The sequence below is a fragment of the Cottoperca gobio genome, chromosome 15, assembly GCF_900634415.1.
Source record: "Cottoperca gobio chromosome 15, fCotGob3.1, whole genome shotgun sequence".
Taxonomy (NCBI): domain Eukaryota; kingdom Metazoa; phylum Chordata; class Actinopteri; order Perciformes; family Bovichtidae; genus Cottoperca; species Cottoperca gobio.
Window position 1 is genome coordinate 2731284 of NC_041369.1, and position 18532 is coordinate 2749815.

General features: G+C 39.2%; 1 protein-coding gene and 1 long non-coding RNA gene across 2 annotated transcripts in view; one reads left to right on the forward strand and one right to left on the reverse strand.

The window, feature by feature from the left end:
• Positions 1 to 5089, reverse strand: part of b3gat2 (beta-1,3-glucuronyltransferase 2 (glucuronosyltransferase S)) — a 43925-nt gene extending 38836 nt beyond the window's left edge. Inside the window, exon 1 of the mRNA XM_029449927.1 lies at positions 4392 to 5089. Coding sequence (XP_029305787.1) covers positions 4392 to 4925 — 534 coding nt within the window. The 5' untranslated portion in view covers positions 4926 to 5089. The remainder of the gene's footprint in view (positions 1 to 4391) is intronic.
• LOC115020061 (uncharacterized) overlaps positions 1 to 18532 on the forward strand; it is a 32560-nt gene that overhangs the window by 843 nt on the left and 13185 nt on the right. The gene's annotated exons all lie outside the window — the stretch shown is intronic.

Consider the following 18532-nt stretch of genomic DNA (forward strand, 5'->3'; position numbering starts at 1 on the left):
CTGATTTTGTCGCAGCTGGGGATCCTCATTTGTTAATTGGGCAACTTCAGGTCAGAAATGCCTTGCCTTGTGCTCTAATAGAATGAAACAATTATTTAAATATTGAATAAAAAGGCTTCTTTTCAGTGGTTGAACCCCAAAAGCTGTGCTCGTGTCTAATGTCTAATTACTGAATAAAGTATATGAGTTATCCGTTACATTATTCTATGGTATCTTACCCCAGCTTTAAAAAATTGACAGTTGTACACATACACATGTAACTAACAATAGTTACTTCCTAATATATTTTTTAACAAAGCCTGTTACATTTTTATATTTCAAACAGCCATTGGATGATGACACCAATGAATTTAGTGTTGGAGTATTATGTATTATTGAAACATTAAACATCTATCTTAATACAGTACATTACTCACATGCCATGTGTGTGTGTGAGTGGTTGCTGGGGAAGAAAACGAGGACGAGAACTGTGGATTTTTGTCATTTTTCCATTATGGAGACCTATAACTCTTGATATTTAAATATGGCAGTACTAATTAAGAATCACGGTAAAAAAATATTTGAGTTAGAAAAATGTCAACTCAATTATTGATCTTTTTCTTCTTGAAATGATATAAGGGTTTTTAATATTAGGCTGCCACCCACCATAAGCACAGTGACTGTCATCTGTCTAAAGCCTTCAGACACTTTCTGCAGGTTATTACTGCTGTGTGACAGCCTATTATCTCTCTATGACAGGCCATTACCTGCACAGAGGAGCTGGGTAATGAAATAGGCAGGAGGACTGAGAGAGGACAGTGTGCTATCAACAAATCAAAGAGATGCTCTTTACACTGAGCCGCAGGCACAGAATCTAACACTGAGACTATGTGTCAGAGTCGACTAAGCTACACTACACTGGGCTCACAATACTCATGATTTACCCAAGTGTTGCATTCAGGGACTCAACGAATGTCCCCGAGTGTCCATGAAAGTTTTGAGTGTTATCAACCCATTAAATGGCCGTAATCAGTTATTATCACTACCATCATAATGCTTCAGACTGCATCTACCCACACGTTATGACACAGTCACAGTTTAAACATGTTGTTGTAAAGTAAAACAAAACTGATTGGTTAGGTTTAGGAGAAGATCAAGGTTTGGGTTAAAATAAGTATGTTTGAACGGTTTAATTGATTAATCAATTAGTAAAAGGACAGAAAAATTATTTTTAATACACTGGTTTTGCACTGTGACTTCATCTTGTTCTTTAGGAATCTTTTTCTGACACTTTTCAAATCAAACAATTGATCAAAAAGTCAAGTGTCAATCGATAGTGAAACTAAACCCTTACTTTTACTTCTATTCTCCAGTAATTACAATTGTTCATATTGTTCATTGTACATTGTTCAGTCATCAGACTTTGTTGTCACGTCCTAACAAACCTCACGGGAACAGAATTAGCTGCAGAACTCACATTAAGTGCACCGTAATGTTAATGGGCCTTTGGTTTATGCTGCTATTTGCAGAACCGATTTTAGATGTAAACTCAGATTGCATTCAAAAGAAGAAAACAATTTATCTTTTCAAATCAACATGTTTCAATGCAATCTTTACGTAGGGCCAGTAAAATGCTTAGTTTTTACTATATTATTCAGTGCAGCGTTATCAGCTAATTTAAATAAAATGTTTGAATTCTGAACATTTCATTATTGTTGAAAATGACAGTAATTTAAGACTTGCGGCCAGCTATCATTGAATGGCAGTAATCATAGTGAGCAATCAGAAATCAGAGAAGCATTCTTTCAGAGTGTTTGTGCATTTATGAGAGTGGAGGATTGTTTTGTTGCATCTGCATCTGTCTTTCTTCATTACCTGGACGTGTAGAGTATGGTGTGTTGGAGGACGGCTGTGTGCCTTTAATATAAAGACAACGGAACGTTGTGAAAAGAGAAACCCATATACGTACATGACATAACAGAGACACACTCTCAGATATAAACAGACTTGAGTTACATTGAGGTATTAATATACTACGTTGATACTGGCATATCATCTAGCCAACAATTTGCAGACGACAGAGAGTCAATATCATTTTTATCAGTATTTATATATCAGAAGATTTTACAGATATCCAGATATTTAAAAGGACTTGGCATGAGAAAAGTGCTCCTCAAAACTGGGTCCGGAGCCTCCCAAGGTTCTTTATTGAGTTCTGTGTGCTCCCATAAGCATGAAGAACTGGCGAATTTCAATGTTTGAATTCCTTTGAAAAGATCCCATTTGGGGACAGTCTAACGATGATTATTCCTGATTAGCATAATGGTTGGAGCACAGTACAAACAGAACAGTCGGAAATGGGGGAAATAGACCCTTTACCCTCACAGCGGTCATGATGTGGGAAAAGGGTTCTCAAATAGTACATGCTATTAAATATATATAGCTCCTTCCTCTATTATATCCCCACATTACATCAATAAATGAATCTGTGGGTCAAAATCCTTCAACAGGGTGTGCAGGGACGGTTCTGAGATTTATCAGGGCTGTTAGGTGGTGGGCTCCAACACTTACATTCAAGTAGAAACTAGATTTAGTCAATTACGTTAAGTACAATTTTCAGGAACGTTTTAGAGCTGCAACTAATGATTATTTTCATTATCAATTAATATGATGATTATTTTCTAGATTGTATATTCATTGTTTAATCTATAAAATGTCAGAAAATAGTGAAAAGTGTCCGTCTCAGTTTCTCAAAGTCCAAGGTGATGTCTTCAAATGTCTTGTTTTGTCACTCGAAAACAAAAGATATTCAGTTTGGTATGATGTCAAACAGAGAAAAGCAGGAAGTCTCCATATTTATTTTCTTAATATAATTAAAACAGGTGGGTTGTGGGCGTTTTTTGTACCAGGCTTTAAACATGTTTAATTCTGCTGTAAAGTTAAGCATTTTAACATGGGGGTCTGTGCAGATTGAGACCGTTTTGAAACCAGCCTCATGTGGCCATTCGATGAACTACAAATTTTGGCACTACTGCATAACCTTCACTGCTCAGTCCCAAATGTTCCCGCTTGTTCAAAACATGTGATCAGCAAATTAGATATGATGCAATAGGTCTACTGTTGGATAAAACAACCCTACAGTACCTCCCTGTACATTGGCTACATATTACAATGTTGTTGTTAATGCATCAATATTAATCATCATCTAATGATATAATAATATGACTCTGAAAGGGTTAATTTAGCAGACAATTGTGTAGCCTATTTCTGATTCTTTAAAGCAAGCCTACTTTTGCAGAAACAAAGACAATGTTAAATGCTGAAACATAGCCTAACAGTAGCACGAGTACAGAAGAGTCACATGGTCAGTGACCTGTCTCATTAAGTTAGCGGTCAGTTATACAGCAATATGTAGGTTTGATAACATTCTAAAACGGAAAAAGGGGACATTTCCAGTTCGGTGGACACTATTTCATTATTTATTTCATGGTTTTTCTTATGAAATAAAAATAGGGGAACAATTCCGATGTATTTTAACCATGGTAACTGTTGTACTGTAATAAACTATCGTGTAGAATGATACAATTGGGTACTAAGTCACTTTGTAAACCATGCCATAAAATAATTACAGGACCATGGTGAGTGAAGCTACTGTAAAATTTGGAACACACAATAAAGAAAATGGTCAAACTACAACGGTTCAATACGGTGTATTTAATTATTTAAACTTACGAGACAGAGAAGACAGACAAACTACTCTACCAGACTGACACACTAACAGACATAAATGTTATCGATAGAGAGAACAACTATATTATAGAAACACTACGGAAAAGACACAACTGTCCGATCTGAACAGCCAAGTTATCCACAGCAGTTTTCTCTAAAACTAGAGTGAAGAAGAATAAGAAGAAGTGATCAGCAATCTGATATGTTGGTCAAAACAAACACAACGTGACTGGGACATCAACTGGTAGGCTCTGTTGCCTGCAAGGCCACGTAAAATATTATTTTGGTCTGCTTTAAACACACAACACATTTTTTTTATGGCTTCTCCTCAGCACTGGAGGTCTGGTCACCCTTTCTTTCAGAAGTTACATTGTGTGGTTCTAGGTAAGTTAGCCTACTTTTTTTGCTAATAATACTTCTGTTATTTTTAGTTTTATGTGTAGGCTAAATCATTTAAACCACAATAAACTCCATGTGTATGTTTCCACCTCATGGTTTTCAAACTAAAATATTTTAAATTAATGTAGTTTAGCTATCTAAAATGTAAGAACTAGGCTACAGCTAACATTAAATGGCACACGTTGTTACTCCCATGATGCTCTTGGTTAGAGGTAAAGTGAAGAACTGAGAACTGAGCAGGACAGACAATGATAACACAGGTGACAGATTAAATGTCCGGTTACCTCCTCAAACAGCTCCAGGCTGTATGTGTTGTCGTCATCCGCGAAGAAAACCACCCCGGCGTCCCGCCTGCCCCGGTGCTGCCGGAGCCACGCGAGAGCCACATTCCTCTGTTCAGTGGCGCGCGGCATCCCGGTGCGCTTGAACCTGCGGGGAGTGAGCACATGCAGGTGCGTGTACTGCACGCCGCACCGCACCAAGAAGCGCGCCACCAGCTCAGTGCGCGTCGTCGAGTCCTCCACTACGATCCAGTGGAGCCGGGGAACCTGGCGGAAGACGTGGGCGAGACGGGTCAACTCCGCTTTTTGCACCGGACGGGTATAAGTTGGAGTGATGGCGTAGATAACAGGTAGAGCGGACTGGTTCTGGGTACCACCGACCCCCGGTGCGCCAGTCCGGGCGGCCCGTTGAGCCCTGCCGGTCCGTCCGACTGCTGGTGCCCGGATCGCCTTTTTACTGTCGATATCGATCATGATGATGACAATCAGGACCCAGGGCAGCAGGATGAAGAAACGGCTGAAAAACACTGATTTCATGGCGAGGGTGAAGTTACCGTGTGCCCTCTCTTTCACTCACTCCATCACAAATAGAGAGGCACCAACCGAAACTCCAAGAACCTTCCTTTAAATCATGGGATGTTATTCTTCACAAACAAAAAACAAAAACAGGTTCATTTCAAACTATGTAAAGCACAAAACCTTCCGCTTCGTACCCCCGTCCCAGCTGGACCGTTTCCCCGGAGACCCCTCCTCCTCCTTCCTCTCTTCTCTCGGATGGGACTTGAGTGCTTCTCTGTCGTCCTACCCTCCTCCAGCTCACTCTCTCACAAGCCCCGTTAAATTCCCATGTTGTGCCGTCCTTCAGCGCATGTTTCCAGAGGTGAAAAACAGGGCTGAGCGGTCCTCCCTGTAGCGGGCGGTGATAACCCACCGATTTGCGCCGCCTTGGAGCATCACTTGGCGAGGACGGAGCGCTGCTCTGAATCAGAGGATAATAAGGCAGGAGGGAGGAGCAGGTGCACAGCAGAGGAGGAGAGACGGGATAAAGGAGCGGACCTGGGGAGAGAGAGAGAGAGAGAGAGCACGCCAGAAGGAGGGGGGGGGGGGGGGGGGGGCTTGTTATGTTGTGCGCATCAGTGTGCGCTGAGAATAAACCCAGCTGATAGAGAGGCAGAGAGACAAAGAGAGGCAGAGAGAGAAGCCTGTGTCATACCTCATACTGTGTTTGTCAAGAATAAAGTAGTTAATAAAAAATACTACATGGTTACCTCCAGGGGTCTTTGAGAGAGTTCCAGGGGGTCCCGATGCTGATAACATGAGAAACATTTTATTTCAGAAATTGACCAAGCTTTTATCCATCTTTTCTTATATGGTGGTTTATTCCAAACTCAAAACAAGTACATTTTTTAAATGTCAGGACAAAACGATAACCAATGGGTCATGGCATGACCTCATATGAGGTCCACAGACCACAGTTTGACAGATTTATTCTTTAACTTAAAAAAGTTAACTTTTAATAGTTAAAAGTTGATTACATTCTTTCAGATCATAATTACCTATAAAGGATTGTGATGATTTGTTCCTTGAGTTTGCCTCATGTGATATTATACAAAACAAGCAGCGTGAGGACGTCACCTTGGGCTTTAGGGAATTGTGATGGCCATGTGTCGCTGTTAGAACAAACCATTCATAGAATAGTCATCAGATTAATAAAAATAATTGTTAATTGCAGCTCTACTTAAGATGAATATCTTAAGATCAATCTAAAGATCGATTGATCTATATATAACCATCTTTACTGTAAATGATTAGAATCAATAGTTATTTTTGTCTTTACTGGATAGTTCACAGTGTAGGTACAGACAAGAAACATGGGTGAAGAGAGAGGGGGGTAAGACATGCAACATCGAGCCTGAGCAATATTGAATCAGGGATTTGTGTTACGCATGGTAAACCTTTAGGCTACCAGGACCCCCAGTGCTCTCAGTCATTAACTTGATGAGTTGATTTACTCAAAATGTATCAAATGTCGATAATATTTAAGAGAGAAAAGCAAAGAAAGTGCTGCTTTCAGCCTCTGAAATGTGAGGATTTTCTGTTTCACTCTTATATGACAATAAAATTAATGTATTTTGGTTTTGTCAAAATGAAAGAAAACTGGTAAGGCTACTTTCCATATTGCGAAACTCACACAACAATGAGAAGATGCATAATGCATGGTTCGGACTACATAATATTACAGGCGATGGGGACGAAAATAAGTGATGGGCCTCCAAATTAAATGACAAGCTATAAAAGGCTTTGTACAGTGGCCGTAAAGGTGAAAACGGAACACCATTTCACAAAACACAACAACATTTCATAAAACAATTTTTTTCCCAAAACGGAAAAACATTTCATGTAAAATGTCATCTTGTTTTGACCTTCAGGGCCACAGTAGCTTGTCACTTGAGTGTTAATCAACATCGTTTTGGGGCATTGGCTAAAACTCTGTTGTTTGTTTTCGGTCTTGTTATAGTGAAAGCATACCTTGTATATAAGAAGTGGACGTAATCACCTTGACGTCACTCAGTGGTTTGTGGACTACAGTTTTTAAACCTCAAGTTTGGCGTTTTGGCCATCACCATCTTGTTTTTTTTGCAACCAGAAATGACATGAAATGGTGGAGTAAAAGCATACCCTGCTTTATCCTGTATTTTACTCTAAATGGGACCATCATACAAAATGAACATCATGTTGTAAGAAGAATTTAACTAACTACTAACTAACTTATTAACTGTTAATAAATCAAGAAGTAGGGCCATTTTCTCATAGACTTCTCTACAACCGGACTTCTTTTGGCAACCAGTGGAGTCGCCCGCTGCTGGATATATGGAGAGAATGAAAGTTGAAGACACTTTTGCATTGGATTCATTTTTCAGACCTGGCCTTCTCTTGTCTGGTTTAACAACTTCTACAATGTGCTCTGTGATGTTGGCCTAGAGAACTCTTCCACACATGGAAAAGAAAAACAGGAATGATGTTGTTGGTGCTGTCAGGTGGAACAGTGAAGTCGGCCTCTGACACCTCCTTACCGTCTACCTATGTCATGTAAATATTGAAAGACAGAAAGCTATGATTGGTCGGGGTCCAGTGTTTAGTATTCATGACTCTATGACCATTTGACACGAAGGCAATCTAGAAAGGCAAACATATTTTTAAATACTTTTTCTTTTTTACTGTGTATGGTATTTTCATGTTAATTATATTGCAAAATAGTTTCTAATGTTAAAACCTGTACTCTTACAGTAAAATATGGAATCAAATTCCAACATTATCAACCAACTCCAACCATAAAATCAACAGTACTAATATCCTTTTGGCAAGTTAGTATTTTTTTTACAGTGTAGGTCCCCCCCTTTCTTCTTCATTAACCCTACCGGACTATACAAGGTAGTATTGTACACAGCTGACTTCTCAGATGGGTTTCATCTGAACAGAATGTGAGGAAACGCATCAGTGGTCCATTGTGGATCCATTCAGGGGTCCTTGAAACAAATAAGAGTGAGAGCTCCTGGCTTACTGGTGTTCTCCACTTCAGCCGAGAAGCTAATCATTGATGGTTAATTATGCACACACCACGGATCAAGAAATCTGTTGGCAGGAAAGAGAAGAGAAATCACTCTGCCACGCTAATAGAGTTGGTTCGCACTAAACTCATTGCAGGTAAACAAGTTCATAATTTCACAGGTTGAAAGCACCTTTGATTGTGTGTGATTAGGTAGCGGCCTGGGAAAGCTGATGTTTACTGGCAGTACTTTTTAAAGCATTATATTTGGCAATTTCAACAAAATCAATCATATGCTAATTGATTTGGGTGAAAGGTTTAAACCAAGTAATAGGTTTATTCAATGATAAATCACTTTTAAGAGACTGATGTGAGCATAGCAAATGGTTTCCCAGGCTCTATTCCAATATTCAATTGTCATGCTTTATGAAGTTTGATTGCGTGCTCTTTCATCTGTTCACAAACATGTAATTTGAAAATTAAGATGACTCATCAAGCAATGTAATACAATGTTGAATTAGATCATTTTGATTGAAATTGCAATGGATTTATGGAGCTAAAGGCCCTGTCACACATATCCGTATGGCGGAAACGTATACGAAAAATAGCTCACGATTTGTCCGAGTCCAAATACATCCAACTTGTCATCGGATCGGAAAAGTGAACATATACAGATACGCATGTCTAACCTATTGATAGTGTATCACTTACTTATACAAAATGTATCAGACGAGTGCCCAACAAATGCATAACGTATACAAAAATATGGCGTATACAAAATATTGCCAATACGCTGGTGTATGTTGATATAAGGTAAGGTATAAGTAGTATTCGTTAAGAGCTCACTGTGTTACGCTGGGGTGCGTTGTTGAACGCTGAGTCTGTGAAAATGTTTTGAGTGTGTTAAAATTTTTCGGACGTACCCAACATGTGCTTCATAAGTTATGCAGACGTTACGTTACGTTAGACATACGTGAATACGGAATACGTACGTGAATACCTAGTGAATACCTACGTGAATACAGTACGTGAATACGTTAGAGGTACATTAGATATAAGCTACGTCGGCTGACGGTGAATTCTACAGCCAATTTATTATTTTTATTTTATTACTATTATTTATATAGTTACAGTTTAACCCAGGATGTGCTAGCCTGGGTTAAACTGTTCAATTGTTAAGATGTGTTGAGACTGATTTATTCTAACATTGGTTGAGAGTTAAATCAAGATGTGAAACAGTTAAAGAAAAAGGGAAACTCAAGCTGCTGCTACACTTTATTTAATTATTCTAAGATTAAGCACTTTATTTTAAGATGCACAATTTTTCAAAAGCTATTTTATTTATTTTCAATTTTATTTTTAAATGAAGCCCAAGAAGAACATTATACATATCTACAGTATTATATATATATCTGTTCAATGTTAAGTGACAATAAATATTGTCTAAATGTTTTAAAATTGTACTTTCTTTATTAGATTTGACAGTCAGTTGTTGACGTGCAGACGTTGATACGGCTGCTTCAATATATCTCACACTAATTCATAACGCAAGTTAGACATTATGATGCTCCGGACCTTTGTTCGCGGAAATGTTCTCTAACTGGACCTTAGAAATTTAGTTGAATACCCCTGGTATATAGAGTCCCTGTGAGTAATACGTATAATAATTAGTTATAATCCTCAAGGGGACGTAACAGTCAGCTACAACACCGCTGTGGAAAAGTTGGACGTATTTGGACTCTGACAAAGTTTGAGCTAATGTTCATATATGCCGGCATACGTTTCTGCCATACGGAACTGTGTGACAGGGCCGTATGTCTGGCGTGTTCGGCGGATCGTCTGCGTCCTTCGAACGATCACAACTTACCCTTAATTTATATCAACGTATTGCCGATATTTCATATGAGCCAGCATACGTTTCTGTCATACAGATATGTGTGACAGGGTCTTTACACAGAGGAAGGAGAGAATTTCTATTTCATGTAGGACATTAAAAACAAGCTGATTTGTAGCAATACTTGACTCTTTTAATGCGTTGAGTCCCAGCAGCAAACCAAATAATGTTTTAGTCATCTAAAATCAACAACTTCATCCCGCCATTGTATTGTAGAATAAAAAGGATATGTATTGATCCTTTAAATCCTGCTGTCAGAGGCTGCAATCGTCACATCAGTCCAGTGTCAAGTCGTTTCCTGATCCATCAATCTTTATAAAAAATGTCTTCAATCTCTTCTTTCTGTCAAACCTGTCAATCACTTGTCAAACTGCCTTGTCAATCACCTGTCTCCCACAAATGCTTTGTGTGTAAGTATAAATGACAGACAACTGAAAGGACATTTTGGCCGAAAATAAACATGTTTAAGTATAGATGATTGTAACTTTGTGTCACACAAGCAGTCCTGCTGCAGATACAGTATGTACTGCTCCGCAATGTAAAGCATCAGCCACTGAACAACATCTTTCAAACAAATTAACTCAGCATGTCGTTAATTCTCACAGCTAAGGAAAGCATTTCTAAATTAAATGATAATTTGTAATAACATAACCTTTGTCAGATGATAAATGGAGATTTTTAAGTGGCAGTTTGTAAAGTTAGACATGAGCCCAATGTAAAGCAATGGGTAAAGCACATATTCCGACCACATTCCTCCTGATGCAAATTCTAAAAATTAACTACAGGAATGCACTACTGTTTTTGTTTAGTTAAGTTTTTTGCTTTTCTTGTGCAGCATAAAGGAACTTCAAAAGCATTTTGTTATGCAACCCTGTGTTGTACAATGACAATAAATGAACCTTGAAAAAATCCAATTTAATAAAAAAAAAAAAGCAGCAAAAGAACATTTAACACATGAAACAAGTAGCATAGAACTAGGAGGAAACTCAGAGAGTGCAGACCTTCCGTTAAGCCGTTTCCATAAGTGAAAAATAATGTGTGTATCCGCCCTGTGATTTGATTCCCCTCCAACATGTAATGGGTTCTTCCTCGGCCCATGCTACGCCATTCCACTAAGTTTCATGAAAATGGTTGTTTTTACCATAACCCTGCTGACAAACCGACAAGGAGGTTATGTTTTTTGTTTGTCTGAGGTAACAAATGTGGCAACAAGATATTACTGAGACAAGTATTTCTTTTAAGTGCATCTGGATTTGTAGCTTTAAAATGCTCTATGTTCACAAGCTAGTTTCTAGCTTTGTTCGGCAGACAGCTAGTTTGCAACTAGGTGTGTGTATCTGCCGGACGTGTCTCGTCGTATATTTACGAGAGCTTTTGGCTGAAGAAAGCTGCGTGCTCAGTGTATGAATGAAAAAATGATAATAATTAGAGTTGAGGGAACCCCTAGTATGGGGTTGTAAAGGCATCAAACATCTATTACTCTACAACCCAAAAAACATTGATTCAATGTTAATATAAATATATCAAGTAGTTTTAACTTTATGTAATAATTGAGTTGTTTTGCACTTTGTTTGCCAGTTTGCAAACGTGTGCCCCCACCTTGAGCTCTGAAAAAGCTGTGCTTTATATCAGCCATTGTTTTGTTCTTGTCAAAGTGTGATAGAAACAAACAAAAAACCCACACATTTTCAGTTAATCCAGTCCATTATTCTTTCACCCAGTCAATGCATACAGCAGTCCTGCTCCAGCTCTATGCAGGCTATTAAAAGTATCACCAGTTAACAAGGTTTTTGACCTTATTCCATTAAGGTGTTAACATGGCTAAAAGAATATATAAATCCACGAATGTTGCCATTTACATGCAGCTGTGCATACGCCGACTAACATGACCCCTATCACGTCAAAATATGCAAAACGGAACGGCTGGAGCTGCCATTTAGCTTTCTTTGCATCAAAATAGGATTAACTAATTGGAATTTCCAAACAAAATATGCTGTTTACATTACCCATATCAAATTAACTATATTTTCAAATTCAGAATAATAGTGGAACATTCCTGTGCATGTAAACATTGAAAGGACCATGTTATGTTCTATTGGCATTTAAATGTTTACCCCTATTTTCAGTGGACAGCTTTCAGAGACATTTCTATACTATCTATCTATACATTTCTAATACTGTAGGAGGACAGAAGAGACGGAGAGAGACTGTTCCAGCACATGAGATAGAGAAGGAAAAAAAACAATGAGAGAGAAGATAAGCTGTTTGTGTGTGTGTGTGTGTGTGTGTGTGTGTGTGTGTGTGTGTGTGTGTGTGTGTGTGTGTGTGTGTGTGTGTGTGTGTGATATGAAGGAGGCAGAGCTACTGTATAACCCTGAGAGCACCTCACTGTCATTCTTTAGAGTTGAGATAGGTGATGGAAGATGGAAAGTATAAAAGAGCAAGTGAAAGCATCGTCTGTAGGGAAACTGGAAGAAAAAAGCAAAGAATTAATGAATGAAAGCAAGTAAGACAGGAAGAGAGAAAACGACCAAATGAATGAAGAAAGAAAAGAGCAGGAGGAGGGAGGGGGGAAGATTGATGTTTACTGGTGGAGAAACATCCTGCAGTGTTTGGAGTCAGACCAGCTGAAGAAATGTCGCCACCAACTAACCAGAGCACATAAATCACGTCTGAAAATGCAATTATATGATAATTCACAGTACAATTCAATTCAGGGGGGGAATTCAAATCCGCTCAAAAATGGCAACCGGATCACAACACATTTGTCAACACGATTAGCATAGAAATAAGTTTCTCTCCAGCACTTCTACAGATTGGTGGGTGACGATACATTCGGCACCGTGATGAAAAACGTTTAGAGGCGCCGCTTGACATTTCATGCCATAGGTAGTAAATAAGTCAGGAGTGTAATGGCGCATTTTCACTGCATGGAACAACACGGCTCTACTCGATTTGACTCGCTCTTTTTTGGTTCAGCAAGAGTTGTGGATAGTGCCTGGTACTTTTTCAGGTGAGGTTCCAAGCGAGCTGAGCTGATACTAGAAGGTGGATGTAAAACACTGCAGACCACTGATTGGTCAGAGAGAATCATCACCAGCACAACACAAGACATCCTGCACAAACCCACAATCTTTAAATAGTTTAATTTGGAAACAATAAACAAAAAACACTTTCATGCTATCAAGATTAGCAAGATGCAAGATGTTTCATACAGAAAACACCATATAATATTTTTTTAGGCCTAAGTACGAAAGCCAGGAGCCCAATAGTTACTCTGATATTAATGGTAAATCTGGTCATTGCAGACATATTTCAAATTGTATTTAATTAGACAGAGCCTACCCGCATGTCGGCTGTTTTGAATGATGAGTATTTTTAGAGAACTTTTACTAACTTCTCCAAGATAGTTAATCGGAAAAATTTAAATTTTGGTTGGAATAACCTTATAACCAATGTGACACTAAATTGCGAAGGAATAGTGAATACTTCAAACGATGAAGTCATAGGTCAAAGGACCAGAGGTTATTTTTAGACGATTTACATGCGTCAAACCTTTAGAAACTCCTCTCACAGATTTACAGAGTCACTTCAAGTCTGGTCAGCGTTAAGCTTTTACCGTAAGATATGTTCAATATTAAATTGCCAAGCTTTCGAGTTTTCATCAAACACCTTTGCAATATCGTAGTGTTCCTCACCATGAAACAGGAAGTGTCTGTAACTTAACTTAACGTCGTCCAATCTGCAACAAACTTGACCTGCTTGATAAGAATCCCAGCCCGACCACAACCACACATCAATATTGAGCCAAAGTCATAGAACCCCCTAGTGGAAGTAGGAAATATAGCAGCATCTACTCCACCGAGTAAATAATAGTGTACTCTTTTACGTAGTGTCACGTGGTCATAACAAGACGGTGGCTGGCGCACATGCCGACAAGCACGCTAAGCGATGCTTGAAGCTTTAATTACAAATTGGGTTTTATTTTCAAAGCTCTGACCATCAGTTCTATCAGTACTTTAAAGGCAGAAAGTGTGCTTAGGTAGAAAAAAGTGTCACACCCCCAAAGCAATCAATGCCTTTAGAGCTTTACATTTGATCTAATTGTCAGTGCTGACGGGTTTCATCCACAGGCCTTCCTCAGAGCAGGAACGAGCCCAAACGCTTCAGCAATAGCATTTAAATCAAATGTTAATATCTCCAGGCATTAATTGCTTTGGTGGTGTTTCTATCATGTCATTTTATCAGGCTGATGTATTTTACGCTGATTGAGTCAATAATAGAACATCCCTGTACATCCTGATACAATCCAGTAACTGTCATGAAATAAATCCTACCTCTTTGAAACATAAAATAGCAATAAAGTTCAACTTCTGTTGACACTGTCAGAGAGGTAAGGTCATTTTTGAGGTCTTAATTTATAGTGTTGTTCTGTTAGACCGTATTAAATTGAAATGCAGTCCAACCACTACAACCATAATAATGACCACAGAGTTTAATCATTCCTCTCTGACACAATGTCAAGAACAATTATCAGGTAAAAAGTACCACCAAGGTAAAATATAAATCAGCACTGTTTTATTGGATTGCATTACATTGTAGGAGAGTTTCTGGTTATGCTGCACAGTGTATTTGATGAAGACCATTAAAATGTGTGTGTCAGCTAGATGAGGACTCATACATAGCCTACTGTACAATGCTCAATATATTGCATGTATTGTCAGGTGGAGCGCATTTTCATATGTACAGTATTGTACAGAGGTCTAGAAAACACACACACACACACACCAGTCAGTTAAGACCCAACATAAAGAGCCCAGCAGCAGCTGTGAGGACATTGATTTGTGTGACTGAAATGGCCATTTTTAATGCCAAATCCAGTTCTCATATGTATTACAAAAGGACTGCAGACGATGTGTGCATCTGTAATCTGTGTGGGGCTGGAACACTTTAAAAGTGCCAATAATGGCAGATTAAAAGGATAGGACCAGTTGTGCAGAAATAACAACACCAACATGAACAGTTTAGCAGAGTATGCACTACATGTAGCAATGCTACTATTTTAAATTCATTTACCAATAGCGGTTGGACATTGCTGTATTGTTAAAATTATTTAAAGTGTCCAGTAGGAAAAATATTTGAACCACACACATTATACACTACATGTTTACTTCTATTGAAGATTAAAATGATTGACATGTTGCTCCACTGCCAGAGAGCATACACACAGAGAACTTAACAACTACAACATCGGATATCATCAGCATCTGTTTGTCGTTGTTAGCAGGCTTTTTAGCTGTTCTGCATCTCTTCTTTTTTTTTTATTCATCTTGTGTGGCAATTGTGTCTCTTTGTTGTTGTTTTTTTCTGTTTTCTTTAAAGGAAACATGAGTAATTCATGAGGCGAACCAGGGCCGCCTCTTTTAAAGGGCACTTCAACTAAAAATCATGCTTAATTCATAATTGTGAGTTGTATCACAACATTTCCAGTTCCTCTTTTGGATATCAGTAGACTGAGGCCTAGTCCACACATACACTGGTATTTTTGTAAACAGGTTCCTCCTTCCTTCTCAAAATAAATCCCATCCGTCTCTGCTCACAATCAGGATAAAACCGACAGGAGAAGAGGGATGGGAAAAACAGACAGTTTATTCATCAACTCAAATTCAGCCTTTTCAGGCACTTTTCATGACAATGTCTGTCTTGGACAGGCTCGGCCCAACTCTGCTTAGCTTCCAGGTCTGCAGGAGGTCCGGCGTGTTCAGGGTGGTATGGCTGGAGCTCCACGTTCAGTCCGGTACCCAGCCTACTGCAAAAAAGATCAGAACCAGGCCATCACCAGGCCTTTATTGTGAGACCGATTACCTGATTCCGTTCAGCTGTCTGGCCTCCAGCTGAGACACTCCCATCTCTCCCCAGCAGCCGGTGCCCTAACCACACCCCCCTGCCACACATGGTTTAAAGAAATATCGCAATTGAAGCGTTGTCAAGGCTAGTGAGCAGGTTGCAGAACACACACACACACACGCACACCGGCCACCGGCGAAGATGGCGTTGGGGTCTATCCTGTGGGAGTGTTGGATAATGTTGCAGTGACCTATGTAGCGCATACTTACGCCTCTGTTCCTCAATATAGTGGAAGAGTAAATATATATTTATGTATCAACATGTAAAAAGTCCAGTTAGCAAGGTTATTTGGCCATGTCCACCAATTAATGGATTTCTTTTTGCTGCCATTGCACAACCAGTCGCCTCATTAACAGGGGTGGGCTATACAATGGTTTCATGAGTTCATGGTTTCATATGTCCTGCCACGACATGGATTTGGCAATACCTTTGTTACCGTGATAAACACAAGTTTACATATACATTTACTAAACAACAAACATGGGGCAGGCTACTCATTCCAATGACAGGTTTCTTAAGATATGATCAATGACATACCCAGTTGTTGTACTCATGTTTTGAGTGCAGTATCCCTTTTCATTTAGTAATACTTTGATATAATACTGTCACCGCAAAAAAAACTAAATAATACTGCGATATAAATTTAGTCATTAGTGACGCATCTTACAAGCCCAAAACTCAGTGTTTCCTGTCCACAAGTCAACACTGAAAACAGAGTTTCTGAAAATCTTCACTCTGGCCGGAGTTTTAAAAACCGCTCAGTTTTCAGTGACCCAAAACGGGGCTTGGGTGTGGACAAAAGCTCATTATGCATAGAAAACGCTATACAAAAATACCTTTGTAAGTGTGACTAGGCCTGAATCACTAATGAAGTTGGCATTATCCATCAACAAAATACAGTTATGGGTTTGGCAATAACACCTTTGACCATTTTGTTGAACAATGAACAATATTAGACCTTGTCAGAAAGCCAATAAAGGGTAAAATTGCCTCTTGTGTGTTTGAAGAGACAGTACTGTACAGAGGTCTAGAAAACACACACACACACACACACACACACACACCAGTCAGTTAAGACCCAACATAAAGAGCCCAGCAGCAGCTGTGAGGACATTGACTTGTGTGACTGAAATGGACAAAATATCTATTAGGAGCCTTTTAAAGAGTACATATCTAAGCCCTCAATATGCATATGATCCCTATCCCTCTTCCTCGATTTGTCTCTCACACACACATCACACACCTATACCCTCCATACTGCTCCCTGTGAATACACTTTGGTATGGCTAGCAGCCTGGCTTTTCCATTGTGGACATCACAGGGCTGGACTCAGAAACACATGCTCTACATCGCTGTCTGTGCAATGACATTGATGGCTGTAGCTCTGCCAGCTTGTTGTCGAGCAAGGACGGGAAAGTCTCTCGAGCATACCCAGCAACCAAACACATTGCTGTTTGACTAACCTTGAATTACTGGCAATATCTATTAGCATAGCAGAGGAGACATTCTCTTTACAGTGTCAATGTAAAGTCTGTACAATGTGTGCATGCGTGCCATGTTAACTACATATTGGCTGAGCTGATGAGTGTGAAGTGTTACGATTTAGTACGAGACTGTTTTGAATGTCAATTTATTTTGCAAAGGAAAGAAGCTAAAGAGTGTGTGTATGTGTTTCATTACAGATATCTCTCAACATAAACTATAGCTACTATTGATTAATCTAGTTATTACATTATTTAAAGCCCCTATGTATTTAGTAGAATATTCCCAATGTTAGCTCAAAACACAAAATAAAACAACCCACTGTTACAACTCGTATAAAAAATGCTGGGTTAACCAATAACCACCATAACAGTTAATGGCAGAAGTCCTGCAGTTTCTAAGATTTTTAGTTATTACTTTCACATCCCTTTCACTCCCTGGACAGTGAAGAGTTTATTTACTGTGCAATTGTGTTTATAACATAATAATCAGGCTTCAGGAGGATATAAATCCTTTTACATAAAAAGGCTTAAGTCTAAGCAAAGTCACAAGTCATTCGCGTAGAGGGGAGTTCCAAGTTTTTCCGATTTTAAAATAAAGCCTATTTGGAGCAAAAGTGGCATGAGCAGGGTGGAAACCATTAACCCTAATAGCTTAACAAATATTGGTATATATTTCTCTGAGTGATTTCTTTGGAGCATGCATCTTTTGGATTTGAGTGGCTCTTCATTTCAAGACTTTCATGGGCTTAGCGTAGCCCTCAAGCCAAGCCATGTGCCATCTCCTTTGGAGCTGATGCATAATATCGGCAACAAATTATTATGTTCATCTTCGCCTTGTGGGAGTTGCTATCTTTGACACTGAAGTGGGTGCTGCGGACAAATCTACATCATGCTCACAGAAGGGCTGGTATTGAAGTTGATGAAAGCAGGAAAAGTTGCATGTGATGACTCCTTGTTAAAACGTTTGTGTTGCCTATCTGGATTCAAGTTTATGAAAGAGTTGGAAGGGGAAGACATTAGCCTGGGAGTATGAGAGAGTAACAAAGGGGCTCTGATGGCGATTTAGCTTCTTGGGGCAACAGCCAACATTTCGGGGATTCTGGTGTAGCCAGCGGATGTCCGTGCAAAGACTTCCTCTTCCGTATGCTGCTCATTGTTACAGTCCGTCTAGCAACTTGAGACACGTGTATGGAGTTGGAATTGAGAGCGTCTACGACCTCATATTCTCTTAGCTGTTTTGCACGCTTTAACCTTGTGAAATGGACCTCATTGTGCAGACTGGCTGTATCACACACACTTAGTATCCGGATTG